General features: G+C 34.0%; 4 protein-coding genes across 5 annotated transcripts; 2 read left to right on the forward strand and 2 right to left on the reverse strand.

Annotated features, from left to right (window-relative positions):
* The first annotated feature begins 394 nt into the window (after window positions 1-394).
* On the forward strand, window positions 395-5,033 carry LOC8289356 (ER membrane protein complex subunit 2). The gene is made up of 9 exons (XM_002512185.4): window positions 395-767; window positions 1,570-1,634; window positions 2,133-2,181; window positions 2,700-2,794; window positions 2,949-3,034; window positions 3,136-3,195; window positions 3,303-3,384; window positions 4,203-4,316; window positions 4,564-5,033. Exons 1-9 carry the CDS (start codon window positions 581-583, stop codon window positions 4,732-4,734), a joined length of 909 nt encoding a protein of 302 aa, XP_002512231.1. The 5' UTR covers window positions 395-580; the 3' UTR covers window positions 4,735-5,033.
* Window positions 5,034-9,224: 4,191 nt separating this feature from the next.
* On the forward strand, window positions 9,225-11,642 carry LOC8289357 (40S ribosomal protein S3a-1). Its single transcript, XM_002512186.4, has 7 exons — window positions 9,225-9,372; window positions 9,465-9,512; window positions 9,756-9,861; window positions 10,402-10,539; window positions 10,643-10,828; window positions 10,913-11,113; window positions 11,294-11,642. The coding sequence occupies exons 1-7, from the start codon at window positions 9,362-9,364 to the stop codon at window positions 11,393-11,395; spliced, it is 792 nt and encodes a 263-aa protein (XP_002512232.1). The 5' UTR covers window positions 9,225-9,361; the 3' UTR covers window positions 11,396-11,642.
* Window positions 11,643-12,216: 574 nt separating this feature from the next.
* On the reverse strand, window positions 12,217-17,285 carry LOC8289358 (protein tesmin/TSO1-like CXC 3). 2 transcript variants are annotated; one of them, XM_015729156.3, is made up of 11 exons: window positions 17,072-17,285; window positions 16,417-16,583; window positions 15,638-16,319; window positions 15,072-15,324; window positions 14,881-14,983; window positions 14,736-14,804; window positions 13,731-13,911; window positions 13,391-13,486; window positions 13,244-13,310; window positions 12,993-13,098; window positions 12,217-12,907 (listed from the first exon to the last, which is right to left on the reverse strand). In XM_015729156.3, exons 1-11 carry the CDS (start codon window positions 17,138-17,140, stop codon window positions 12,553-12,555), a joined length of 2,148 nt encoding a protein of 715 aa, XP_015584642.2. In that variant the 5' UTR covers window positions 17,141-17,285; the 3' UTR covers window positions 12,217-12,552. The 2 variants fall into 2 exon arrangements, with proteins under 2 accessions (XP_015584642.2, XP_015584641.2); XM_015729155.3 differs by having other exon boundaries at window positions 15,072-15,327; window positions 17,072-17,284.
* A 2,053-nt stretch (window positions 17,286-19,338) lies between these two features.
* LOC8289360 (protein NDL1) lies at window positions 19,339-23,245 on the reverse strand. Its single transcript, XM_048380060.1, has 11 exons — window positions 23,025-23,245; window positions 22,734-22,833; window positions 22,268-22,365; window positions 22,021-22,109; window positions 21,557-21,617; window positions 21,377-21,463; window positions 20,831-20,908; window positions 20,672-20,728; window positions 20,486-20,541; window positions 20,121-20,256; window positions 19,339-19,969 (listed from the first exon to the last, which is right to left on the reverse strand). The coding sequence occupies exons 1-11, from the start codon at window positions 23,082-23,084 to the stop codon at window positions 19,730-19,732; spliced, it is 1,062 nt and encodes a 353-aa protein (XP_048236017.1). The 5' UTR covers window positions 23,085-23,245; the 3' UTR covers window positions 19,339-19,729.
* Between the last annotated feature and the right edge of the window lie 3,947 nt (window positions 23,246-27,192).

The raw sequence follows: 27,192 nt of genomic DNA on the forward strand, positions 1-27,192 counted from the left end.
CATTTGAATTTTAATTTAAATTACACAAGAAATTTCAGCCTAAAACTTTTATGTATTTTTGTTTTTATTTATGTAATCAATTGATTAATAATTTGATTAAATACTTTTTTCACTTAATGTAATACAATAATTGTTTTTTTTATATAAAAATAAAATTTCATCAAATGTAGATGAATAGTACAGAACTTCAGATTTAATGTTGTTATAAGATTTATATTAATTATCTAAATGAGAAGTTAGAAAATTTAATATAATATCAATTTATTTGTATCTTCTTATAAAATATAATACATAAGTTAATATATAAAAACAAAATTAGCCTTAATTTATATACAAAAATCTGATGTGGAGATTGTGGACCCTAGCAGAACAACAACAGAAACAACAAGAGATCGCTGCCCTTGAATCAAACACAAACACATACACACACACACACACGCACACAAAAAGAAGAAAAAAAAAGTGCTTCCAAGTCAATTCACACTCTCCTCCTCCTCCTCTCATAAACTAGAAACAGATCCAAAAAGCGGCCGTAACCAGAGACACAGTACACTTTTTCTGTTCACAGACCAATATCAATATGGTGACAAAAACAGAGGAGACACAGTTGAATAGGCTGGAGAGCCAAGTTGAGCATGGAGGAGGAGGGGCTTGGGAGTATCTTTCTTTGGTCAGGAAGCTCAAAGTTAGGCGTTCTGATAAGGTCTTGAAGTATGGTTTATCGATCTTGAATGATCCCAAAAAGCGATCTGGTCTAGGCTCTGAAGGTCAGTCTTCTTTTTTCTTGATTCGGCATCGTGGATTTTGCTCAATTGTGGTTCATTTCAGTTTTTATCAACGATTTAATGAGCTTTGAGTTATTGGATTTGAATTTTGGAGCTTGATTTGATTTGGGGTCTCGGGGGAAATTACTTTTGATAGTATAATTTGATAAAGTCTTGAATTTATTTTTTGTGTGTGATTGGTGAATAATTGAAATTTGAGACTTTGTACCTTGGTGCTGGTTGATTATAAATGTGAAACTCTACATGACATAGTGCAAAAGCTTTGACCTTTGAGCAAGTAAATCGGATTGTGATCAAGACCTGAGATGCCAGGTTATTCTCTTTTATCTGTTTTATGTGGAGACCTGGAGAAACTTACGAATGCAAACGTCAAGAGTTACAAATTGATAGAAGCAAGTCAGTTTAATTATCAGTCTGACATATTCTGCAAAACGCAGCAAAATATTTCCAACTTTGGAAATTGTGTTCAGTCTGTGTAAAGAGCCCCTTCTCTCAATGTTTTATTTGGAGATTATTTTTAAGTGGCTGGATTGTTGTGCCTTTTGTGTTCATCTTGTTGCCTGGGAATGCTGTCATTGAAGTTGAATTTTTTTTATCTCCTTGCTTCTTACATGGAAAGAAAAATAGATGTCCAACCTGATTCACCTGCAGTAGTTGTTTCAGTTCAAGACTTTCTTTTATTCCACAACTTCATTTTTTTTCCCATCACCCTCCCCCAATTCTTGGACAATTACAGCCCTGCTCGACAGTGCTTCTAACTAGTAGTTGCTTTTGTCTTATGTAGAATGGACTCTCTATGAACAGGTGGCAATTGCAGCTATGGACTGTCAATCTCTTGATGTTGCAAAGGTACTGCTTCTAATTTTTTCTCCTCTGAAAAGAAACCTTCACTTAGTTATCGGGAAAATGTTTCAACTGACCATTGTAGTAAATTCTGTAGATAGAGTAGATCGTATTTCTTAAGAGTCAATGATCTTGATGTTGCAATTGATTTTGCAATCTTATGATTTACTTACACAGTTAATTATTATTACCATAAATGTTTCACCTCATCACTCACCCTTGAACTCTTATGAAGACAGATGGTGATGTTTGTGTATGTTGTAGGTCCTTATGGTTTGAGATGTCATTAGTTCAAAGATTTACACTCATATCAGTGTTTGAACTTTGACACACTTGACTCTCCCATGCTATATTTACTTTTTTGCAGAGAAGTTAAATTCATTGATTTTCTTTGTTAGAGATAAGAGCACATTTATCAAATTTCATTGAGTAATGAAATATCTGGATAGTGTAAGATTCACAATCTTGAAGCTGATACCATTTGTATTCTGGAACTTCTTGTAGGATTGCATTACTGTTTTGCAAAAGAGATTTCCAGAAAGCAAGAGAGTTGGTAAGTTGAAATAACCTATGGCTAACTGTACCTTTGTAATTCACTATTATTTTTCATGAGAAGTTGTATGCTTGATCAGGTTTACTAGTAATGGATCATCGTGTGCATTTAAGAAATTCCAACAGGTCTTTTTCTTCTTTTTCTTTGATGTTCCCATGCTGTGAGAGAAGCTTTGGTTGCTACGTTGCAATTTTTATATATATGCGAACCTTAACTTCCTACCAATATAGCTTTCTTCACCACTGACTGCCCAACAATGAAGATCAACAAAGTTGAGAACTTATTCTCGCAAATACTCAACTTACTTTTGCACCATAACATAATGCTAAAGTCAATTAGTGTGCTTATTCAAAAGCACATAGAAAAATCCATTAGAACTGAAACCTAAGATGTTTGGCTGTAGTTTGAGTCCTTTAGTATTGCCAATTAAACTGGCTAAGTTAGGAAGAGATGTATTTTTTAAACTCTTGCCGTGGTTATGTGATGGTTTGATAATAATATTTTGGTATAAATCACAGGTAGGCTGGAGGGCATGTTACTTGAAGCAAAGGGATCTTGGGCAGAAGCAGAAAAGGCTTACGCGAGCCTGCTAGAGGATAATCAATTGGATCAGGTGAATTTCTTTTTCTTTTTAACCAATTTTGTGTGAATGAACTTATTTCTTTAGAATGAATGTTTTATCTTTTGAGACTGGTTAAATGTCATAAATATTCATGGTGGAAAGTAAAAGCTAAACGTAGCACTAATGTTGGCTTTTCTTTAAGCAGGTCATATTCAAGAGGAGGGTAGCTGTTGCAAAGGCACAGGGAAACGTGTCAGGAGCTATTGAATTGCTAAATAAATATCTTGAAATGTGAGGCAGATCTTAAAGCCCTTCATTCTTACAGTAGATTATATATCAGTGCAACACACAACTGAGTTTTATTCTTTTGTTGTTTATCACTCCTTTTGCAGATTTATGGCAGATTCTGATGCCTGGAGAGAACTTGCTGAGATGTATGTTTCCCTACAGATGTGAGTTTTTTATCTAAATTCTATATTAAGAAAGTTACATTTTACCAAATTCATTCATGGCAGTGTGTATTTAACAGCACAGCTATGTCTATGCATGGATAAATTAGGTACAAGCAAGCAGCATTCTGCTATGAGGAATTAATATTGTCTCAGCCTACGGTTCCACTATATCATTTAGCCTATGCTGATGTAAGCAACTTCTCTAATTGGTTATTAACATATTCTTTTCTCTCTTTTGGTTTTGAATGCCTAAGAAATTGACTCAAATATAGAAGAGTAGGAAGGATCTTATTTGTGAAGAATATAGAAAACAGGCTGCAATAATCCAACAACGCAGCCATAAGATGACACTTTTATGTGCGTGTTGCTTGATGTCTTCTACTGTTTCCAGATTTTAGATCATTGATTGAACTGAATTTCTCCGAATTCCTCATCTGAATTACTTGATGCCTGCCCAAAGAGCATATATCTTTCCCCCTTCTCCATTTTAAGCGTTGCACTACTGCCAAGTCCCCATATTCAAAGTAAGCTGGAGGCCAAAGCCGTTGAAGGAAGAATGTGCTGTAATTGGACATCACTGGGCTGTATTAGAGCCAGGGAGGATCAATGAGTTGTGTCTGAACTATAACTTTCATTCTGGAAAATTTGGGCTGACAGTATATTGAAAACAACCTCCCTTAAGCTTCAGGATAGAGTCTTTGAAGATTAGAAATCCTTTGTTCAACTCTCAGCTTTAGGGAGATATGATTCAATGTACATATGCTTGCATAAATTACTGAAGCTTTAGGGTGTCTTTTCATTTTCCCTGTTGGTACTTCAGAATATAACAAGGAACGAAAACAGACACATGATCTGTGCAATGCTATATTGGAAGCTATGTAGATTTTTAGTCAGAGTTCTTGATCTTGCATTATATTCTAATAGGATGATGATATGTTGGTATGGAGAGGATAGCAAAATTTTGGACCTGTTAACGATTTAATGCTTTTGCTTTCTTGTCCTAACAGGTGCTTTACACACTTGGCGGACTAGAAAACCTTCAAGCAGCTAAAAAATATTATTCATCCACAATTGATTTAACTGGAGGCATGAACACCAGGGCATTGTTTGGTGTTTGTTTGGTGAGCTCCACTCTCTCTAGACAAGCAAAGAGTCGTATGTATATTTATTTGTAATGATGTTGGCATTGGAATTCCATTTTCTGCATTTTCTGTTTCCATCAAGAGGAAATCCATACAATATTGATGATATAAACCATTTTATTACCTTTACTTTCAATAGTTTGGATCTCTCTCTCTTTATACTATGTGTCATTTACCTGATATCTGAACTCTATGGCTGAAAGAAAATTATTATCTTGTCATGCAGTGTACATCGGCAATTGCACAGCTTACAAAAGGGCGAAACAAGGAAGACAAGGATAGCCCAGAGCTGCAATCTTTGGCTACAGCAGCTTTGGAGAAAGAGTACAAGCAAAGAGCTTCTAACAAGCTTCCTGTGCTTGCTTCTGCATTAAAAAGCTTGAAAATTTCATCATAACTTCTTGCCATCGAATGAAGCTTTTCTAATTGCCCCCCATACTCCAGGACTGCAAGGGACCACAACATAAACTTAGACCAAACTCCAGGATTTTTACAGATGTGTTGAGATTTCATATAATTTGAGTCCTGTACTTTTCTTTCAGTTTTCCCCTTTCCAGTTTTCATTTGAGTCCAAAACATGAGGAAATGATGTATCATTTAGAATGCATTTAGTAGACTAGGATCATTATGACTTGTGAGATAATTTTTATTTTTTCCCCCTCTTGCATAATTTAAAATTTACTTAGTTTCCTCCAATTCTTCTGTGTTGATCTATTTGTGGTGCAAAAAGGTCAAAAAGGTCAGGTTTCAGGTGCAGCTTCATAAGATCCCAATTGTGGTTGCAGTTTTAGATTTTAATTTTCAACTAAAATGGATCAACTTCTGCTAGTGAATATTAATTCAACCTTTTCTTTCGGCCTAATGTAAAAGCTAACAGCTTCCTTCCATCGTTAAGGTTATTGCTGCAAAAAGAGTAAATTCATTAATAATGATAATCTAGATTGTACGAAAATTGTAAAATTGATGTTTTTATATTGGATACGTTTCAAAGAATGAAACTCTTCAAATAAATTTTAAAAATTTTAAAAAAATATTTTGTATTACTTTTTTATATTTTTTATTTATTTTTTAAAATTTTAAATTTTTTTTAAAAAAGGTCTTTCCATTTAATTGGATTTTAATTAGATCTTCTACTTTGAAAAAGATTTTCAATATTTTTTCTAATTATTTTATTTTCTATTTATAGATAATTTTTAACTATTTTCTATTATATATTTCTTTTTATTATATGAATATTATTAATTTTTAGTTGTTTTATATTTAAAAGTCTCTATATACATGTATATTTTTTAACGTTATTTTTCTTTTGGTCTATAGTATAATTATTAACATAACCAATTATATTAATTGTATTTAATTTGTATCTTTTATGATGATAAGACAGTAATGTAATAGAATATATATATATATATATATATATATATATATATATATATATATATAATATTTTTCTTGTATTTTATTTTTTATTTTTTAAAAAATTTTATATTCTCATGCAGTGTTATGTCATGTCGTGTCTATTTACGTGTAACCTAGATGATAAAATAAGATAACTCTGTTAAGAGCTATATTTTCAAATTACTTTTATAATTAGAAATTGTAACACCTGAAATTTTTATATATTTAATAATAAGTTTTTATTTAAGTTAATTTTAGCTTCATTATTATTGGGTTTAATTTGAAATGATTTAATGAAAAATTTAATATTAATCAAATAAATGAGTTATTTTCTATACCCAATTAGTTTGAAATTTTAAAAAATTATTCAAGTAAATTATTTGAGAAATGATTATATTTTGGTTATTCAAAATTTTTCCAAATGCATATTTATATAAGTAAAATTATATATTGAAAAATTTTGGAAGAAATTATAAAGGATGTTTTTATAAAAGAATTTTGGGAAAATTGGTATTATAATTGATTAGTAGTATTAAATTTTAAGTTGGAAATTGATTATTTAATTTAATTGTGTGTTAGGACTAAATTGGAAATTTATTTTGGAATAAGGATTGAAAGTATAATTTTATTTTTATGGGGTTTTAATGGAAATTTGTGAGCTTGGTATTTTTGTAAATAAATATGTCGGTCAGGGGTATTTTTGTAATTGTGTATTTTCAATAATTCGGATTTGGCCCAAATTATTTAGTTAAGGGCTTAATTGAAAGGTTAAAGGAAAGTTTAGGGGTTAAATTGAAATTTTGCTGGATGGAACTGTAAGTAATTAAGAAAGTTGAGGGACCAATTGTAATAAGGAAAAGTTCGGGGGCCTAATGTCGATATTGAAAGGAAAGAAAATCGGGGAAGAAGAAAGGAAGAGAGATAGAGAGAGAGAGAGGGAAGAGAGAGAGAGATGCAGGTGGCGAGCTCCGGGGCGGAGGCCGTGAGGAAATCGCGCGGCGTGTGGCGGCTTTCGAAGGCCGTTCATCTTCCGGCAGATCTCGGTGGCGATCGGCTCCCCTTGGAGAGCTTCCTTTTGGCCGGCGTCAGTTTTGGTGGCCGGGAGGAAAGAGTTCGGCGAAGTGGTGGCAGCCGTGTTTTCTAGTTTTTCCGGCGAGCTCCGGCGGAGGATGGACGATCGGAGGACGTATCCCGACTCTCCTCAGCTCAAGCTTCGCGATGGCACTGGTTTCGTGGCAATTGGGCTCCGTTTGCAAATCGACGGCCGTGATCGTCCGCAAATTTCTCCGGATGATCGGGTGTCAGATCGAAAAATCGGAAGCGGGGATCATCGTAAGCGCGTCGTTGTGAGTCCGATGGTGTGTCCAGATTGTCGATCGGACTCTGGCGGCTGGAGGCGAGTCGACCGAGCGTCTCGGTAATTTTCTCTGGCCGTTGATCTTGGAAATCCTTTGATTTTAAATTTGTGTTTATTGGATTATATTGAGTGTTTGATGATATTTGTGAGTCAAAAATAATTGTCTGTCAGTTTGTCTGCCTCGTATTTTGTGTTGTGTGGCGGAGTCGGGAAATAGTGAAGTTTGGGGACCCGACTCCCGTTGTTTAAATTGTTGGATATTTGAAGTGTTCTTCTGGCAGGTCCTGGACCCGTTTTTACGGGGGGTAATGTTCGTGTTGTTAGGGAGGTTCTGCCGGATTTTCGGTAGAATTCTCCTGAGTCGAGATTCTTAGACAGTCAGTCCTAGGAGTCTAGACCTAGGATTAAAGATCGATTGTTTCAGCGTTTTGATAAATTGTTTTCCGTGACTAGATTGTCCGTTTGTTCGGCTCGCTCCAACCGAGGCACCGGAGCAGAGCTAGGAGGTCGCCCAATTCTGTGAGTTAAAATCATTTAATCATTGCGCTATTGCTAAGTTTGATTTTAATATGCTCTTTTGAAAGTTCATGCTTAATATGGTTATTAGTATCGCAACGTAAATAATTTCACTGAATTATTCATTATTAAAGGTAATATAAGTATTATTATAGTAATGTTATGATATTACCAAATATTATCAGTTTTCCACATGAGTTGCCTGATGTCTTACTCTTAATTGTTAATTGTTATTTTGATATGGTTGAATGATTTCATTATACAATGATATTTATTATATGTGATGATTTCGATTTGGGGATGTGCCTTTCGTAGAACATGCCTTTGATGGGTTACATCGGGACGCGTCTGCCGGTAATGATCATGGACATGTAATCAGATTTTTTTATGGGTTTGCCCTGGTCGAGCATGGCTCTCTGGGCTAATTTGTGTAAATTGCCGGAGGTAAGGTCCCTGGTCGAGCATTGCTCTCGGGGCGCCGGCTTATTTGGATACTTAAGTGACCAGACTGGAAGTAAGGTCCCTGGTCGAGTATTGCTCTCGGGGCGCCAGTCTTATTGGATTAAGAGAGCCAAAATGGATGTTAGAATTTGGGGTTAGGGTTCTACTGAGCCACTCGTCCCGTAAAAGTAAAAATATATTTTTATTTATTCATTTATTTATTTATTATGGTATGATTATAATATGGATTGTATTTACGTGCATGGTTGATATATTGATTTGAATAATCTATGTTTTCTGAGAAGAATGCAATAGTTCCTAGATTATTTGATTTTAACTCACTCTCGAGACTGACAGTCTCATTTTTACTGTTTTTCAGATTCATGACTGTTAGTCCTCTTGCGACTCTTATTCAGTAACCCGACTCCTTCATCATCGGGTGATGTATTTGATTTGGTATGTAAATTGGTAAATCTTAGATTCTCCGCAGTAGTAATAGTAGATGTATCAGTTGTAAATTTTCTGTGTTTCAGGTCTCGCCTAGTTTTTCCGCATCAAGTATTTATGTAGAATGTACTGTTAAGATAAATTGTGGCTTTAATAATATTAATTTGAGATGAGATTTGTTTAAATCAAGTGTCGGGCTTACTACGGGTTTCGGTGGCCTTAGAAATACTTAAAGAGATGTAAAATTCATAAATTTACATTATCAGTTCAACTTTTTTTTTCTTTTTTGTCTGTTCTAAGTTATATCTATTTTTTATTACCTTTCTTAGTAGATATTTTTTTTATTACTAGTTTAACAAATAGTTGTTAAATATATTTTTTATTAATTATATGCCATAAAATTATTTTAAAATTATAACTTATATAAAGAGTTTATTCTAGAGAAATTGTGATAAAAAATTAATGACATCAATTAAGAAGATATGTAACTTCTTATCTGAATATAAATTGAAAATAAACCATATTTTTTTAGATGTATGGAGTATTAATTTTTGAATATGTATATTAGATATTATTTTCTTTATGTTTATTTATTATTTATTATTTTATATTCCAAACTTTATTATAAGATGATTAGTCATGACTACAAAATAAATAAAAAGTAAAAAGAGAGAGCAGCGCAGCGGGGGCATATCGGTAAATTAATTGGAAAAGAAGTGGCAATTACAAGTGGTAACGAGTATAAGAGCTAACCCTAACACGGCTTTTAGAATTTAGCGCTGCTTTGCTTTTAACTCTTTTCACTGCCTCTTTTCTCAGCAACGGCAACAGAACCCTAATTTGCAGCGCTGCTCTCTCTATCCCCATGGCCGTCGGGTACTCCCCTTCACTATCCTTCTCTCTTTCGATTTCTACACGTTATTAGTTTGAAACGATTGTGACCAATTCTGTTCGTATTATTTTTCCAGGAAGAACAAGCGTATATCTAAGGGAAAGAAGGGAAGCAAGAAGAAGGCGTAAGTATACTTGCACAAAATCCTAATTTTTTCTCTCAAAGTTTCAATATTTAATGACTTATTATATATCACAATTTGGTCTAATTGATTGGGTATGGATAGAGAATATTCGTATTTGTAAATTTGATGTAATGCAGTTTTAATGGAGAATGTGTATATGTGCATGTTTTGAAATGGGTAGTTTTTATTTTATTTGACTAATTGAATTGTATTAATTTTGCTGGTTGAATTTAAATGAAACAGAGCTGATCCTTTTGCTAAGAAGGACTGGTATGATATCAAGGCACCTTCTGTTTTCAAAGTCAGAAATGTGGGCAAAACCCTTGTCACCAGAACTCAAGGAACCAAGGTCTTTCTCCTGTTGCCTATTCATTCTTTCTCTTATTTTATGCATTCGGTTTTTATATTTTTTAGATCATTCTGTTTTTTAAACTAACTTGTTTAGTTTCTGAATTGTTGTCATGTCACATAGAACACTCTGTTCACTCTGTAAGTGAATTTTGATTTTGTTGCAAGCCAGTATGTATTGTCAGCTTTCAAATTGCAATTCAATGTATATTGCTATGCTCAGCACTCAAATTACTTGCTGGAAGACCCTCAATTATTTATAATTGACACGGTCGTGGTTTTCAAATAACCCACACCCCAAACACAACCCACCCACCCCCCTGCATTTTGGAAAAAATGTACATCAAAAGAAAAAGAAAGGAAAGATGCATTTTTTCTGTTCCGGACCTGGGGAAATTGTAAAATTAGTGATAGCTTTCATAGCTGTTGATTTCTATCTTGTGTGTGCAAAGACTAGAGCAGGAAAATTACATAAGAATGATGCTTGGTAAAAACCATAAAGTTCGAAAGATTCTTCATTGGAGTTTGCTTGTGTATACAGATTGCTTCGGAGGGATTGAAACATCGAGTTTTTGAAGTATCTTTGGCTGACCTTCAAAAAGATGAGGATCATGCCTACAGGAAGATCCGCCTTAGAGCAGAGGATGTGCAAGGGAAGAATGTGCTCACAAACTTCTGGGTAGGTAGCATCAGATACAATTAAAAATAATATGAGAGACTATTTTGTTTTAATATTACATTCTTTTAAATCACATAAGATCCTTGTTTCCTGTAAATTTCAGGGAATGGACTTCACTACAGACAAGCTGAGGTCACTGGTGCGCAAATGGCAGACATTGATTGAATCCCATGTTGATGTGAAGACTACTGATAATTACACCTTGAGGCTATTCTGCATTGCTTTCACCAAGAGACGTGCAAACCAGGTCAAGCGGACATGCTATGCTCAGTCCAGTCAGATCCGACAGGTTTATATTTCACCTGGTGCTGTTCTTGTTTATTAACTATGCATATTTGCACATTAACCATAGATCTTGACTTCTTGATGCCAGATTCGCAGGAAGATGAGGGAGATTCTGATTAATCAGGCAGCATCGTGTGATTTGAAAGAACTGGTGTTGAAGTTTATTCCAGAGTCAATTGGCAGAGAGATTGAGAAGGCAACATCTAGCATATATCCTTTGCAAAACGTCTATATTCGCAAGGTCAAGATCCTGAAGGCTCCCAAATTTGATCTTGGCAAGTTGATGGAGGTATGCTTTAAGCACACTGCTCTCTGGGTTTCATGTTTCATCATGTCTTTGGTACAAGAATGAAAAGAATTTTCTTTACTAAATAGCATATAATTTTGAATTGTCATTTTGATGAATTGGTCTGTAGTTACAGTTCTTATGGGTGTTTCAAATCCCATGATGTGCCCTGTTCATGTGTAGGTTCATGGTGACTATTCAGCAGATGACATTGGTGTGAAGTTGGAGAGGCCTGCTGATGAATTAATGGCAGAAGGGGAGACTGAAGTTGTTGGTGCAGCCTAAGCAGAGTTATAATTTAGGTTGTGAAAAACCTTTCAGTTTTGGGCCCTGTATTGGCTTTTGAGCATAAAGTATTTAGAGGTTTTATTTCTTTTCGATATTCAGAATGAGATGGAGAACTGATGCGGTCTACGTATTGACCTATATGTGTGGTTTGCTTAGATATTTGATAGGATTAACTTTCTTTTTCTCTTCATATGTACTGAGTTTTCATATTATCATTGCGTTGAGCATTTATGATTTTGTTCAATTGGTGGAAATAGCGGGCAATGAATTGAGGAGAAACTATATTCAGTCCCTGTTTTCCTCACAAAATACTCTCTCTTAAATTCTTTTTCCGTTGAGCAGTTGGACTTTCATTTGAAGTGGTAGAATTTGACTTGCTGACTTTGTAAATCAATTAATCAAAGATAATTCCGTCACTTTTTATTTATTCTTTTGAATGAAGAATAGAATTCTTTTTAATATGTAAGCTGGGCTCAAACTTATTAGGAACACTTAACCGTTACTAATATACTTTCTTTAAGATCAAGAATGTTCTATAAATAAAAGAAAACTAGTAGACAATTGTTTTCCTAATAACTGGATTAAAAATATTGAATAAGTAAGATGTGTCATTGTAATGTAATAATTATAATTTACCTATCAATTTCTTACCAAATAAAAAAAAAGAAAAAACCAAATCTATCAGGATCTTCTTTTTGTTTACTTGCAACAATTCTTTGTTGGAAACCTTGGGCCTGCCAAGTGCCTTTACTCGAATGATTTCTGAAATTATAATCAATTTGTTGTCCCAAGTAACAGCCTCAGAAGTCGAAAGAATATAAACAAAACTCCCTTATGCACTCATAAATTGAAAATGAAGCAACAAATTATCTAATTACTACTAGTTTAGAATTACACTACAAACGAGATCTAACCTAACTCATCTGTCTACAGCTTACATAGAGTTGAGAAATATAGTACAGGCACTGCTTTTATCTTAATCTTTTACAGCGTTGGCATTGGAATAGACCTGCTTGTATTCTTAAGCTTGCCATGCGAAATAGCTTTATCAACTGAGTAACAAAATTCTTATCATTACAACTATTATACAAGGGATGCCATTTGAGCGGCTCCCGATACAACATGCCTTGCCACATCCCAAGCCCGTGAGCATTTTACTGGAATTTCTGCTGATTTGGCGAATTGAGAGACGGGAAGGGTGGAACAGATCTCAAAATCAACTTTCTGCTGCTCTTCCAATTAGCTGATGCCCCAAAACCATGATGAGGAGGTGAGACCCTTTTGCAGTTTGGAGAGGTCGACTTCACACCACTTATAGCTGAGCAATTGCTGGTCAATGTCTCAGGAGCTTCTTCTTCTGGGATCACTTGGAGATGCGTTTCAAACTTAGGCTGGCAAGAAACCTCTGTTCCAAGCTTCTGGCTGGTGCGCATTTGAGTTGATCCACCAACTGCAGAAAGAGACCTCGAGAGCATCCCACTGAAGGTCATTGGCAGTTGAATTGAAGACCTAAAAAACGCCAACCTTTAATCTTTAAAAAGAGGTACACATGATAATGCTTTATATATTTTTAATACGTTATATATGAGAGCACCTAGCAGTTCCAGAAGGTCTTGGAAGATCTGCATGCTCTTCTTCACCCTCATCGTTCTTCTCAAATGCTTCTGATTCTCCATCTTCAGTCTCATTTTCTTCAAACCCTATGTAGTTAAATAAGAAATTCTCAGTACAATTTATCAGTTTAAAGATAGTTACATCTTTGCAAACACTGGCAATAATAAGATAACAAGGGTTCTGCTATTAGGATCTGCACTGGTGCTTTTAGAGGATGCAGTAATCACTCACCGTTTTTGCTACCAAAACTGTTTTTACACCCTTCACATCTACAGTTCGAAGAGCAACCCACACCACCCTTTCATAAATAAACAACATTGTCCATATTAGAAGGGCATAAATTACAAGAAAGGACATCCAAGAGAAACGTGGTGAAACCTGGAAGCATTCACAGTATTTCTTCAAGCAATTTGATTTTTTACAATTGCATCCTCTTTTATGTCGGGCTGAAGCTGGAGTTTTATTAGTTTCATCCTGCAAGAAGGGAAATCAAGCAACGTAGTTTAAGGATATTGTAAATTTCCAGAGACAGAATAAAGTGACAACAATGACGTCACAGCCTTTAAAATAGAATCCTCTTCATGAATATTTGTGAGATCATCGTCGGCTTTTATCCCACACATATGAGACCACTCTTTATCAGAAAGATAGCATGTCATAGCTGAGATGCTAACATGACTCGTTGTGCAACAGTATAATAAAAGGGAAGATTTCTAACCCCAAAGTCAGAAACATAATCTGTGCTCCTAATCACTTTTGGAGCAAATGCAAGAGGGTTGCGAGATTCAATCTGTTTCCGAGTTTCCAAAACAGTGTCTTCATGAGCAGGCTTGTTAAAACAATCTTGGCATGAACAAGGCTCAATACAGTAGAGTCCAGCAGCAAAACAATCGCAATAACTGTAGAAAATGACATAACATTTATCAATCGTAATAATGTAACATTTATCAGAACTGTATTTAAAATACATTAATGCAAGGTATATAATATAAGAACCAAAGGCAAATCCTTGATCCTAAGCACCTAATTCCTAGTAATGAATGAAAACAGAGACAAGGAACACATGATGTAAAAAATATGAGGCAATGAGAAAATCCTACTTTTTTGGGCAATGTTAACAGCTTGCATATTTGACATATAGTTGATGCTATTGGGATTAAAAGACCTGTAACTTCAGAAAAGAAAATAAAAAATAAAAAATCCATGCTGATTTGTTCATTACTGATGCAATACTGAACAAACATCTTAGATTACTCTTACAACAAACTTTAGCTTACTTGGATATAGAATCATTCAGAATTATATGAGAAACAAAGAGATATCGAGCAGATTTGCTAAACTGTCAACCTAGATTTGCAAGACTTTATGAAAAAAAAAAGAGGAGAAAGGAAGAAAAGGGTGATAACATCTATGGCTACTATTAAATGGCCCACTGTTGTAAGTTTTCAGTCCATATGTAATTCTGTAAGTTTAATGGTCGACCAAGGGGAAATTAAACCAAAGAGGCAAAGATTAATTCAATCCACCACAATCAAGACTCTTACCTGTGAATGAAATCCAATTTAGTATCTTGTGCATTTTAACCAAGGAGATCAAAACAAGGGTGTTTTAGTGAGAGTATGTATCACCCCACTATAAATCTATAGAAGTTATATTTAACAGAATACACGTTACTTATTATAAGGGCACATCAATTTTTAAAGATAGTTGAGTGAAAACTCACAGCTTCAAGCATTTTGACCTCTTACAATTACAGCGTTTGCAGGATGCTCCAACATGTTCCAGTTTGTGCCTGCAAGTACTTAGAGAGTAAATTAACTTTCAGGTATTTGAACTCAGGTTTCAGAATGTAATGATCCAGTAAATACCTCTTTATTTTAGGACTACTAATGCCAACGTCTTCAGTAACACCCACAGATGTTTGGGGAGCATTTTCCATAACCTTATCTTCACAGTCATAAAGAACTAAATCTGTCCCAACAGAGTTCAGAGGTAAATATTTATTAGCAAGATCTCTACTAGATTTCATGCAATCAGAAGATAGTAAAGGTTGGCTTACTTATTTCTTGTTTTGTAGAAGATAGAGTCTCAATCTTGATAACTTTACCATCACCTGAAGTAGTAGCTAGAGCATTCAAGTGCAAACCTATACCCTTTCTTGATAACGTTGATATCCTTGGAGTTGAATGCTTTTCAACAGGGGCAACTTCACAATCTGATTGAGGCAATATTGAAGAGGTGCCGTCAGAATTACATACTGATTTCTTTTTATGAGCTCCTCCCATCTCAAAAACCAGTCTTCTTATTCTATTCTGCTGCTTAAAAACATGTTAAAGATACGTTAATGGAGAAAAGCACAAGTCAGTTTGGGTGCAATAATGTGCATAATATAGTATTTACATACCACTGTGTCTGAAAGATAACGACAGTAATTCAATACTAAAGAAAATCATCTTTGAGTAACTGAATGAATGGCGAATATATAGATATTAGACAACAAAAAGATCAAATTACATATGATATTCATAGTAACTTAAATGTTCAAGCAGTAATATATTATGAAAATAAAATTGACACAAATTAAGAGAAATCTTCAGTATAAGCAAAAGAAATAGTAAATGTCACCTTGCAGCTGGATTGGCACTTTTTCCCCTTGATATCTACTTCTACGGCTGCATCACTAACAGCTAGCTTATTCTGTAAAGTGCTAGAGGGTACAGCATGTAATTTATCTGTTTCCTTCTTATTTAATGATTCTGTTGACTGAGTTCCTGGTTCTCCCATTTTCAGTTCTAAAGAGCCAACGAAATTAGTAGATTCTATATTCTCCGTATCATTGTTATTATCCTGCGGGATCTGTAGTACATTTGAGATAAAAGAGATTGTCCCAGGATCCACCATTTTCTGCTCTTCAGGTTGCTCTTCAATAATAGATGATTCAAAGTGTAACATATCATCCACATTAGAAATCAATGCCACCCAATTGCCTCCTGCTTCATCTTCATTTTGCTCAATTCGACAGATTTTACGCAAATGTTTCTCACTCTCATACGAAGAATGTCTCTCATTTGATATTTCTGCCTTTTCAGTATGGGTATCTGTCCTAATTGCATCAAGAGGCACAATGTTCAATGATTGTGGCAGCTCAATTGCTAATTCCAAGTGTTCACCGGGCTGCTCAGCAGTAACCTCTTTAGCAGAAGTATTAGAGTTATCTAGTTCAACAGCCTCCGGAACCCCTTCGCTCGTATTGTTACCATCTTTACTATGAGAGAGCACCGGTTTCAATGTCTCTAAGAATTGACGCCTAACAACAGAAATAAATAACACAAAAACGTGACTCATAACTAACCAAAAGTAGTTTAAGTTAACAAAGCAACGAATGGATGGGCACTGTGTTTTACCTTTTAAGAAAAGATCTAGTGTCTCTTAGGGAAGTAAGCTTGGGTGAAGCGAAGACCGATGGAGGAGATGAAAAAGAAAGAGAGTTGAATGTTTGGTCGGTACTATGCACAGACTTGGCTAACTCGATGGGTGAGAGATTGTTGATGTAATTAAAGACGGGTGAATCCTGCAAAAACATCAAAATCATTATTTTCTGTTTATTATTATAAAACACCATTATCACCACAGTGGTCAGCTATCAAAAAGACACTACCCGAATGCAATAATTAAAACAAGTGAAAAAAAATCATAAACAAAAAAACCTACTACTAATTAAATATGGATGATTGGGAACAAGGTATATCTCAATCCTCAAAATTAACATACACTTAAAACAGTAAATAACACAGGAATTCATATAATTATGGAAACAATAAAAAGAGTATAAAAACAACCTTACTTTTCATAATCAAGCAAAAGCAAAAGAAAAACATTCCAAACAAAAATAGAAACAAAATCTAAAAGAAAAAAATCATAAACTCCAAACCGAAACAAAACGACGAAAGAAACCTATTAGTATAACCAAACATCTTATTAGAGTAAATTTTGTATTATATTAGAAAAATAGTGAGAGATTAGGGTTTGAGTAAGAGAGAGAGGGGGGGAAAGAGAGACCTGAAATTGAGAAAGAGGAGTGGAGGAGGAGGAGATGGTATGGTTCCTGTTAGGTGTGTTCAGCTCCATTGTAAGTCCTCCCTCTAAGATCTCTTCAACATTTCATACTCTCTCTAAACATCTCTTTCATTGCTTAAACATCCTCTGTATCTTCCTCAGTGGTCAAAAGGGTCGATAATTGATAAGAGAGAGAGAGGGGCGGGAAGGCGGGAAAACGCATATTTCTTTTAGTTTTGTAAAATTTGGGCTCAAACCCTAAATTATACATACTATGGGCCCAAGCTTTGTGTTCGGATTTGGGCTCTAATGAAAATTAGACAGACCCCGAATTATACCTACTTTTCAGTTTTTACAAACAAATTTTAATGAAAAAAGAAAATCCAAGTCATATTTATTAAAGAGAAAATCACACTGTATACACTTTTTTTAAAAAAAATATTTACAGCTTTTTATTCATTACATTTTTACTCTTTTTTTTTACTTTTTTACGTTTTTCTTAAATAAAGTTTAAGCTCCTCTTCCAACCTACCATTAATGATGAAATGTTGATGTCCAAGGCTAGAAAGTATCCATCTAGGATCCCGGGAGACTCCGATCACTGGAGAAACGCGAACGTTGGGAGCTGTCATTCGTTGCCTAGAGGTTCTCGAGGGTGGAGATTCGATTGTCGGTCTCAGATCAACCGAAAATCATTAACAGGAGACAGTTTCAACGATAGCGACAAAGAGCCGAAACTTTACTTCATCAAATCACCATTTCTAAGCGGTTTCCGCAAAAATAGCGGTGATGATGAACTCGCGATATTAAAAGAAGGTTCCGGTGAGAGGTGGTCGGAAATGGATGAACGGATGAGAGAGTGGCAGTAATGACGTGTACTCGGATAGATAATGAATGAGATAGAAAGAGTGACATTTCATGATATTTTACTACAGTGTAAAATCTTGATTGGTCCCTTATTTTTTAAAAATTAAAGATTTAGGTTTATCAGTTCCAATAATTTTTTTGTTGACGTTTCGTTGATGTAAAGGGGTATGGTTTATGTCTTGTTAATTTTTTATTTGTTGTCTGATTCAATTTTGTTTAAATTTTAATTTTATTCATCGATTTTTATTTATTTAATATTTCTTTTGTAACCAGATAAATTTATTGATTTTTTTGTTGATTTTAGTTAACATGTATTTTTTTAAAAGATATTTTTTATGGTTGATTTTTAAGTTATCTAACTTGAGCATATTTTTATAAACAAAAGCGTATTTTTGTAAGCATATTTTTGAGTTAAAAATGCAATTATTATTATAAAAAAAAGATATTTATGTAAATAACCTTTTATTAAATGTTAATATGATCAAAGAATATGTGAAAGCAAAATTTGGGGTGAGGTTAAGGCCACACCTCTTTTTGTTAACACCAAATTATAAAATAAGAACTTGACAAATATGCCATTAATAAAAAAAAAAGTACGCGATATATCTTTTTTCTTTTTCCAAAACTACCCTTTTTTTTCTCCTTTTTTCCGTTTTATAAAAAGAACTGTGTCTGTATTATCTCTGTCTTTCACTGTACCCATAGCAACATTTTATGGAAAGACGAAAATCTGAATTATGAAATATCACAGATCACTAACTATACATTAAAAGGTTTAAATATGTTCAAATATGACATTTGTCATTTCAATCAAATAAAAATACCATAACTGATCAAATCTTACACGTTGACAAAACTAATAAGGCAAAACAATTTGAATAAATAATAAAAAAATATTATATTACTGCATCAAAAAGCCAACCTAACCTATAAAAATAACAAAAACAACAAAATTTGAATCTGGTACTAAGCCTATAGATTCAGACACACATCCATCTTCAACTATGCTGGGCATGCAGTAAGTACTCTCATCACTTGCTTTAACTTATCTCATGTATTTTACACGTTGACCAAAAAGATTATCTCATGTTTTTTTATTAATGGGCATTTTTGTCCAATTCTTATTTCATAATCTGGTCTTAACAAAAGGAGTGTGGCCTTAATCCCTCCCCAAAATTTGGGAGATCTTTAAACCCTATAACATTCTTTCTGTCTCCCTTTCATCGTATGTTGTCTTTTGGAGAGAACAGAATGGATAACAAATGTGAGGATCGGAAACATACGAGTATTTGTATATTTTTCTTTCTTTGATTTTTTTATTTTTGAATTCTTTTTCTTCTTTTGATTCGGTGCTGAAGAGAGATCAAAAAGAATTTATAATATATAATCTAAAATAGAAGAAATAAATAGAATAAGATTAGCAAGTTCATTAATCAATTGAAGTCCCAGCAATCCAGTGTTCATCAATAAAGAAAAATGTAAGTTCAATCTGAAAAAGCCTGAAAAAGATTTTAGGTACAAAAGCAATGAAATCTTCACATTGATCCTCCACTAAAGAATGATTGCACAACCAGATAAGATACTACTAGTGCTTGCTCCGCTAAAAGAACACAAAGTTGCCTTAAATCTATAAATTCTTTGTACATTCCAAAATTCCTCCTCCCTCCAATACAATCAAAGAATGTGAATTTTGCTATCCTAGATATTATACACTGATCGTGGTCATATGTGCAAAGCTGCTTCACTTGGACTGCCGAACTGGAATTTGTGTTTATGAAACCATTTTTCAACACATCAAGCTTCAACATGCACACGCGTTTTAATAGGTTTGAGCTTGACCCCCAAACTCTCAGGTGAGAGAAGTTCTGGTGCTATACAAGAATGGCTTGAAGGACTAGCAGGGTTGGAGCCATTACTCGACGAGGAAGCAAAATGAGGTTGTCTGTGATATCCAAATCCCATTAGATAGAGTTCCATTGGGATTACCATGGCGTATGGGTGCTCTTCTGTCACCAGTGAGCCACATGCCTGAACCTGACAACAAAAGATGGGGTTTTAGATGTTTTGGCAACAATGCAGCATGTGGGTGTCCCTGTGCATGTGCCAGCACGAATAGAAAACCTGACAACTCAAAGCTAAATCAGCATGCTCATAGAAGATAAACAACAGATGAATACCATCGTACCTCAACCAGGGCACAGCTTTTCTTGCCCATTTTGGCACACATATGCACAGACTCATCACGGAACTCGCTACTTTCACCTACAAAAATGAGTGTCTTGCACCGCAACTCCTTTAAGCTGTCTGTAAGGTCATGTCTCCTGCACAAAAACTTGATATTTAGTTGATGATAGGAATTTGTTATATGCGCATAACTTGGTTTAGATTTAACAGTACTTTCAGGTGATTTTTCCAACTATAGGAGATTTTCCGACTTCCTCCCATTACCAGACCGAGCATTAACAATGGAGAAGCTCAAATGAAAGCCAGAGAAAAAATGAAAAAGAAATGCAGATGATGAATTATATACAAAGAGAAGTGAGAACTCACTCATTAATTGCTTGAAGAAAACGCATAACATTTAAACTTTGCCTCTCATCCAGCAACTGCAGGTAAGCATTAGTAAGGATCAGCATTAATTCATCAAATGAAAGAAGCATGAATGTATCTCATAATGGTTTGCAACAGATTGCTCTAAACAATGTAATGGTAGTTTTTGGTGTTCCCTGTTCTTACCCTTCTACAAGCATGAATTATGTCTGATTCTGCACCATGCACACCACACCTAGTTTCCTATAATACGAATTTCAGTTGCAAGACATACTGAGATCAGAAGAAAACTTTCAAAGATTAATTCTAAATAGTTTACAAAAGAAACAAGTTCACTACTAGCACCTTACTGAAGTAACGCTGGATGAGACACTCCTTCAATATATCACACATACCGTAGAAGTATAACAAATTCATTAACACCTGAAAAGACACATATGGAAAAGTCTAAGGCCTAATTCTCAAATGAAAAAAAAAAAAATCAAGTGTGCATGATTTATTCTTATACATACTTCATATACTCTAATGAAAGAATATATAACAGGTGGCGGCACAAACCATCATGAAAAATGCAGCTCTGCTTTAGATCAATTAACAGTTGGTTAACTAGTCATAGTAGATATGAACACACACCCATATGTTGGCTGGCATATTCTTCTCTTTTTCTATATTTAGTTATCATAATAATATCTGTTAAACCTGTTTCCCTAGGGTCCAGAATAGTATCAGTTACAGATCCTGTAAGTGCTTTTAGTAGCATTCCTTATCCTCTTCTTTTTTATTTTTTCCCTTTTCTTTTTGACTGTATGGTTGAGAGGTTCCCCCTCTTCATTTTTTATTAAATGTTCTCTTTGCCATTGACAAGTACTGACTTTAAGATGGGAACAAAACCTTATTATAAAGCCACTCAGTCCATGAGGGTGCTTTACAAATAGGAGAAACAAGTATTAATCCAAGCACCCGTTCTTTGTATTTCATCTGCAACAGAAAGTAAAATAAACAAACAACCAATTAGAGAAACAGATTAACAAAAGGGGCAACTGACTGGGTAACTAACTTTTGCCAACTTACTGCAAAAAGTGTCAGGATGTAAGCACCAGCTGTTACGCCTAAGCACAAAACCTCTTTCAGCCTGGTTCAGAAAGCAGTTAAACCTTGAATAACTCATAAACATTGTATAAACCATAAATGACACCAGAAATGATAATATACAGTCTCAATTAGCTACAAGATAAGCAAAATGGCGAAATACAATTTTGGCTGATATTGGAAGCCAGCCAGAATCATGTACTAGGTTCTTTTTATTTCTTAATTTTGTCAACTGTGTTCTTTAATAAAACATAGGGGCATCTAAAACTGGCTAACTGTAGTTAGGGAAATAAGTAACAGGTCAAGAAATGAAACTGAAGTTAAACCAGGACTTGCATATCATCCAAATTACATGGCAGCAATACATGTTCTCGTGTTCATATCATTGTACAGCTGATTATATCTGATAAAAGGTTTTGTAGAACCAAGGAAAACAACAAAGTTACCTGAAGAAATCGAGCACTTCAGCAACCTGGTCTGCTAAGTCATCCACACTAAGTAATGGAACATCTGAAGAAATGACATCAGCTCCCAACTGCAAGAATTCTTGAACAAAGGGTGGAAAGAGACTTTATTAGTTTCACTCACTAGTGAAGTGGGTCGGTGTGGTGCTGGGAAACCTAGGAAATGAAACAAAATTAAAACAGAAGGGCTATTCAACTCAGCTAAAGTAAAAGAATCTCCCAGACTGACCTCATGGCCCGGGGCATCAATATGGTAAATGCAGAAGTTATGAAGCAATAAAGAAGCTGCCTCTGGGCAAAAGAAGAGGCCTTGGAAACAAGACATGTCTGTAAATAACCAAAGAAAGAAAACTCACAAAAATCAGCAACACATTATTAAAATTCAGAATTCTTTGACTAGAAGGAATGCTCACAGAATTAGCAACAGTTGAAAAAAAAAAACTCAAATCATTAAAAACATGTATACAGCAAACTACGAGTCCCCATTATAGCTAAATTCAATGTGTTCATTAACCCAATCTCTTAACTGAAATGAAGTCATTGTTTACAAAAACACACAAACTAGCACCAAACTTGAATCAAAATTGTCTAGTAAACTGAAATGCTATTCGATTTCAACAGATACCAAATAACCAAGCAAACCCATCAAAGTTATCCCAAAAGGAAATGAGAGATTTAGTAGAGTAAGTACATACAATTGAGAGCAACATCTGGGTAAGTAATCAAAGCAGGCTTTTCTTGATCGCCACAAACATACACTGTAATTGAACCTCCACTTGTTTTCACTACATATTCCTGCAACAACAACAACAACCATTAGATTAACAAGAACCCAAAATAAAGCTCAAACTTTTATAACAGCCCAGGAAAAGGCAAAAGAAAGAAAAAAAATCCATCTTTGGTAAAAGATAAAATAACTAAAACAAGAAAAGGAAAAAGAAACAACTGACTTGGTCTTCTTGTTTAGTTTAGTTTAGTTTGGTTACCTTTCCTTCAAAAGGAAGCATGTTAATATCTATAGAAACCGAGTCACTTGACTCGCCCATGACTCAGCTGTTTGCGCACACTCTCACTAACACCAATCAACACAGTAATAGTTTCAACTTTCTTCTTCTTGATTCTTTCTTGTTCTTGCTTGGCGTACTGGTTTTCCTTTTTTTTATTTTTTTGTCCCAGCTCCGCCAATGACAAAACTACCCCAGCAAAGATAATACAATTACATCTCCAGTTTCTCAATATGCAGATAATGACAAGTTTGCCCTGCATTTGGGTCATTGACTCCCTGAGATGAGCAACAAAAGGTGACCGTTAGGGGATCCTAAAACGGTCGGTTGAGGGTATTATTGGACAAGAGAAAATAATGGGAAGGGGTAGCAAATTGTTAGGTGATACTTAAGCGACATCGTTTTAATAGGGGAATAAGGTGATTCTGGAGAGGTATCGAGACAGCTGTATGCCACCTGGAAGCCGCATAGAGGATGGACCCAAGTGAGTTAATTCCATATCCTAGTGCGCCAGCGCATCACTGCCTATGCTTACTCACCTCTTCTAGCCCTTACTCTTTCTTCTCTTCAATGAGTTGTCCTTTTCTTCCTTCTTTTTTTTTTCTTCTTAATTGGTTGAGCCAATGTGCTACACAATTAAAAATAATTATTCATTATTCTCATTATAAAATTGAGACTATGGATATAGATATTTATATTTAAAATTTTCATAATTTTTACATATTAAAATACCACCAAATTACTCTCTTCTATTACTTATTTAAACCCTATAAAAAAAATCATATCATATGTACATTATATTATGGCCAATTTAGTGCTAGTCTAATACATGTATTGAGTTGAAAGAAATTAGAAACATGAATTATCCACTTTATTAGTTTTATTTTATTTGGACACTGAGTAATAAGAGGGAGAGATAATTAAATATTTAATATTTAAATTTATTAAAAAATGACAATCAAGTGGTTAAACTTTTAAAACTAATAATTAAGTATAGCAATATGTAAGAAAAATAACAAAATATTATTTTTTAATATATTATATTATAAATACCGATGTAAATTTTTTAATATTAAATAAGATGAAAAGTAAGAGACATGTAGTAAAAATGTGTTGTAAACACAAAAAAAATAATAAACTTATCAACAATATCATTAGAGTTTTATGGAATATAATAAATATTATAATTTATTAATTAGAAATTAAGAATTAAGACTAGATTAACAAATGTTAGAGAAAAAGAATTATATCCTAAAACTGCATCATTAATTAACCCACTTTAATTTTTCACATATTTACAATTAAATATTTATAGTTTGGTAAAAACACTAAACTACCAATCTAAATAGTTAGAATGATAGAATGAAATGGGAGCAACGCCAAATGCCAAAATAAGTGAACCCAATGATAAGTGGGTCCACTATCCGGGAAGACAACTTACTCACCATCATTCGCCAACTTACTCACTTTTTTTCTTTTTTTCAACAGATAAACGAAAAAAATGAAAACGCGTTTTGAAACGACAATCACGGGCACTGCACTCTTCTGGGCCAATCCAATCTTTTATTATTAATTTATTTGTTTTTCTACTGATATTATTTGTCGGAACATACTTGTACTAAATTTGTCCATACATATATATATCAAATATCATTATAATTTTATTTTATTTTTATTTAGTCCTTTGTTTTACTTATTTTGTTTGATAAAGATGTGCTCTGCTCCACCATTTTCTTTTTTTTCTTTTAAAGAAAAACCTGTATACGACAATTAGAGTGTTTCTTTGGTTGGGTTTTCTCAAGGCACAGTACAAAAGGAAGCCGATTGCATTGGATATTCGGTTACTAGCAAAAAGAAATAAGAATAATTAAATATGAGTTTTGAAACACTCATTATTATACACTTTTGTTTTGTTTTTTTTAAGCACATTTTGTTCCTCGTATTTATATGTTGTCTTGACCACTTCTTCATGTGTTTAAATATATACTGACCTGTCTATAAATTTCAAGTTTATATAAATATATTCTTCCAAGTCTAGTATACACAAACTTAAATATGAAAAGACTGAACTTGTATACTTCATAATATTATTATTTTCTAAGACTTGATTGACAAACTCAGGTCTCTTCAAAAATTAAGTTTAGTCCAAGGCTTCAAAAACTCAAATACAAGCCTTAATTTCTTTTAAATATATTTAATATCGTTTCGTCAAATAATCATTCTAGATTACTAAATTAAAAAAATATTAGTTCAAAACTTTTAAGGTAGCGATTTGTCATATATTAAAGCACATAAAGATTGTCAAAAAATTAAAGGAGAATTTCATTAAACTAACATGTGATTTAATGTATTTTCATTTTAAGATGTTGCGGTTTACTTTTTGTCACTTTGGTATATGGTAAATATGATCGTTAAAAGATTATGATGTGACATGTAATAATTAATATTCTTTCAATTGCCACGTTAACACCTACTAATGGTGTAGTGTAATTTGGTCATTATTTGCTAAGAATCACATTCACAGCATTGCCAAAATGATAAAAAATAAATCACAAATTCTAAATTGAAAATTCATTAGACTGTATGGTAGTTTATTGAAGTTTTTATAAGAATTAATATGAGAGACTAAAATATTCCACAGAACAAATATTGGTAACAGACAGCATGTGCTTTTTTTCTGGTTATCTCATACTCTACGGATGAAGACAATTTTAGAGAGGGATAAAAAATGTAATTTGTAAAGAAATAGGGAAGAAAGTATATAATAGAATAGGAGAAAGAGATTTAAAATTGTCCCTAAATTATTATAAAAGTGGTGGAAAGCTAGTCATTATTTATTATTTACTTAAAATAGGTATTATAAATGGACCATAAAATTTGAGGTTGTGAATGAATAAATTAGAAGTTTCCAAATGAGTTCTGATGCCATTTTAAGATAGGAAAGACGGAGCTCGCAGCCTGTTTATTATATACTAATATTATTATTTACCCTTTTTTACTGCCTTATAAGTAAATTTCCCCTTGTACACAGAAGACTCGCCGGCCTCTTCATTTCTTTTTCTTTTTCTTTTCTTTTCTGATTCAATTGGAATAAGCAATCTCTTAAGTATGACGAATATTTCATTGTGAATAGCTAAATTCATTTAAACTTCTAAAGCTACAGTCTGAACACAAGGATATATAAGTTATCAGCCAAAGGACCAAGCTGTCCAAAAGTTGTTTCTCAGCTGGTATGGTCAGATCTTGCCAATATACAAGTAAGTACATACTCTATGTTCGAGCATTGTTTATGGGGGGCTGCATAGACAAGTGAATGTCATTGTGGGAAAAAGAGCTAAGGCCCAATATCAAACTCAAGCAAAAGGACTGCTCTCACATCATTTAACCTGGCTGTTTAGCTAGCACAGCATCAGGTGCAGCACCCAGAAACAAGTAAGGAAAAATGGCAATGCTCTTATTTTTCATTTGCTCCAAGAAGATAAAAAAGACTGACCAACCTCCACTAGCTTCTTTTGTTCTAAATTAGAGACAGAAATTGCTGCTGTTGAGATTGGAATTCAGAATAACAGCCTCATATTTACCATAAGCCTCTAAAGTACAACTACCTATCACTCGTATCATTTTTTATAAGCAGGATTATTCTACTCATGTGGATTTTCAAACAGCAACGTAATATGGTGAGCGATAAATGGTTTAGCTGTTCTGTTTACTCTTCAATGTCGAAACTTGTCTGATTGTCTGGAAAACACACATATTTAGATTCAATGTACGATTTAGATGCTCAAGTGAGAAGCATTTAAAGCATACATATGGTTCAATGATAAATTAACATCACTTGAACTTGACAGTGAGCAACTAGCTGGGAGTTTTATGCATCACCTAAGATAGTATCTAAGCATTTAGAGACAGCAGTATCTAATAAAATGTGTTTCAGTATCTAATCATTCGATAGCAAGCAGAAAGCTGAGTTTCCATCATATGGTCTTTCACATTACCCGTTCATTTATTTCTCACATTTTAAATGAACCCAATAGACAGGACAATGACAGCATTTTAACGGGCCTAGCAACAGAGTAGCAAAATCTAACACTTTGATACAGCATTCAATTTTTTAGTATGGAGTTATGAAGCAAAGAGGCTCGCATCAAGC

Source organism: Ricinus communis, chromosome 10, assembly GCF_019578655.1.
Source record: "Ricinus communis isolate WT05 ecotype wild-type chromosome 10, ASM1957865v1, whole genome shotgun sequence".
Classification (NCBI taxonomy): Eukaryota; Viridiplantae; Streptophyta; class Magnoliopsida; order Malpighiales; family Euphorbiaceae; genus Ricinus; species Ricinus communis.

Bases quoted from the DNA above. Each gene is read 5' to 3' on its own strand.
- LOC8289356 (XM_002512185.4), top strand. From the start codon at position 581: ATGGTGACAAAAACAGAGGAGACACAGTTGAATAGGCTGGAGAGCCAA. The intron at 1,635-2,132 runs GTACTGCTTCTA...AACTTCTTGTAG, and splicing joins AATCTCTTGATGTTGCAAAG to GATTGCATTACTGTTTTGCA. The intron at 3,385-4,202 runs GTAAGCAACTTC...TTGTCCTAACAG, and splicing joins ATCATTTAGCCTATGCTGAT to GTGCTTTACACACTTGGCGG.
- LOC8289360 (XM_048380060.1), bottom strand. From the start codon at position 23,084: ATGGGCGAGTCAAGTGACTCGGTTTCTATAGATATTAACATGCTTCCT. The intron at 20,909-21,376 runs GTTTTGTTCCCA...GTGTCTTTTCAG, and splicing joins CTGAGTGGCTTTATAATAAG to GTGTTAATGAATTTGTTATA. The intron at 19,970-20,120 runs GTACGATGGTAT...TTTTGTTGTCAG, and splicing joins AAAGCTGTGCCCTGGTTGAG to GTTCAGGCATGTGGCTCACT.
- LOC8289357 (XM_002512186.4), top strand. The intron at 9,862-10,401 runs GTCTTTCTCCTG...TTGTGTATACAG, and splicing joins CCAGAACTCAAGGAACCAAG to ATTGCTTCGGAGGGATTGAA. The intron at 10,829-10,912 runs GTTTATATTTCA...TCTTGATGCCAG, and splicing joins AGTCCAGTCAGATCCGACAG to ATTCGCAGGAAGATGAGGGA.
- LOC8289358 (XM_015729155.3), bottom strand. From the start codon at position 17,140: ATGGAGCTGAACACACCTAACAGGAACCATACCATCTCCTCCTCCTCC. The intron at 13,912-14,735 runs GTGAGTTTTCAC...CATTTTCTACAG, and splicing joins AGGTCAAAATGCTTGAAGCT to TTATTGCGATTGTTTTGCTG. The intron at 13,311-13,390 runs GTTTCACCACGT...TATTTATGAAAG, and splicing joins AATACTGTGAATGCTTCCAG to GGTGGTGTGGGTTGCTCTTC.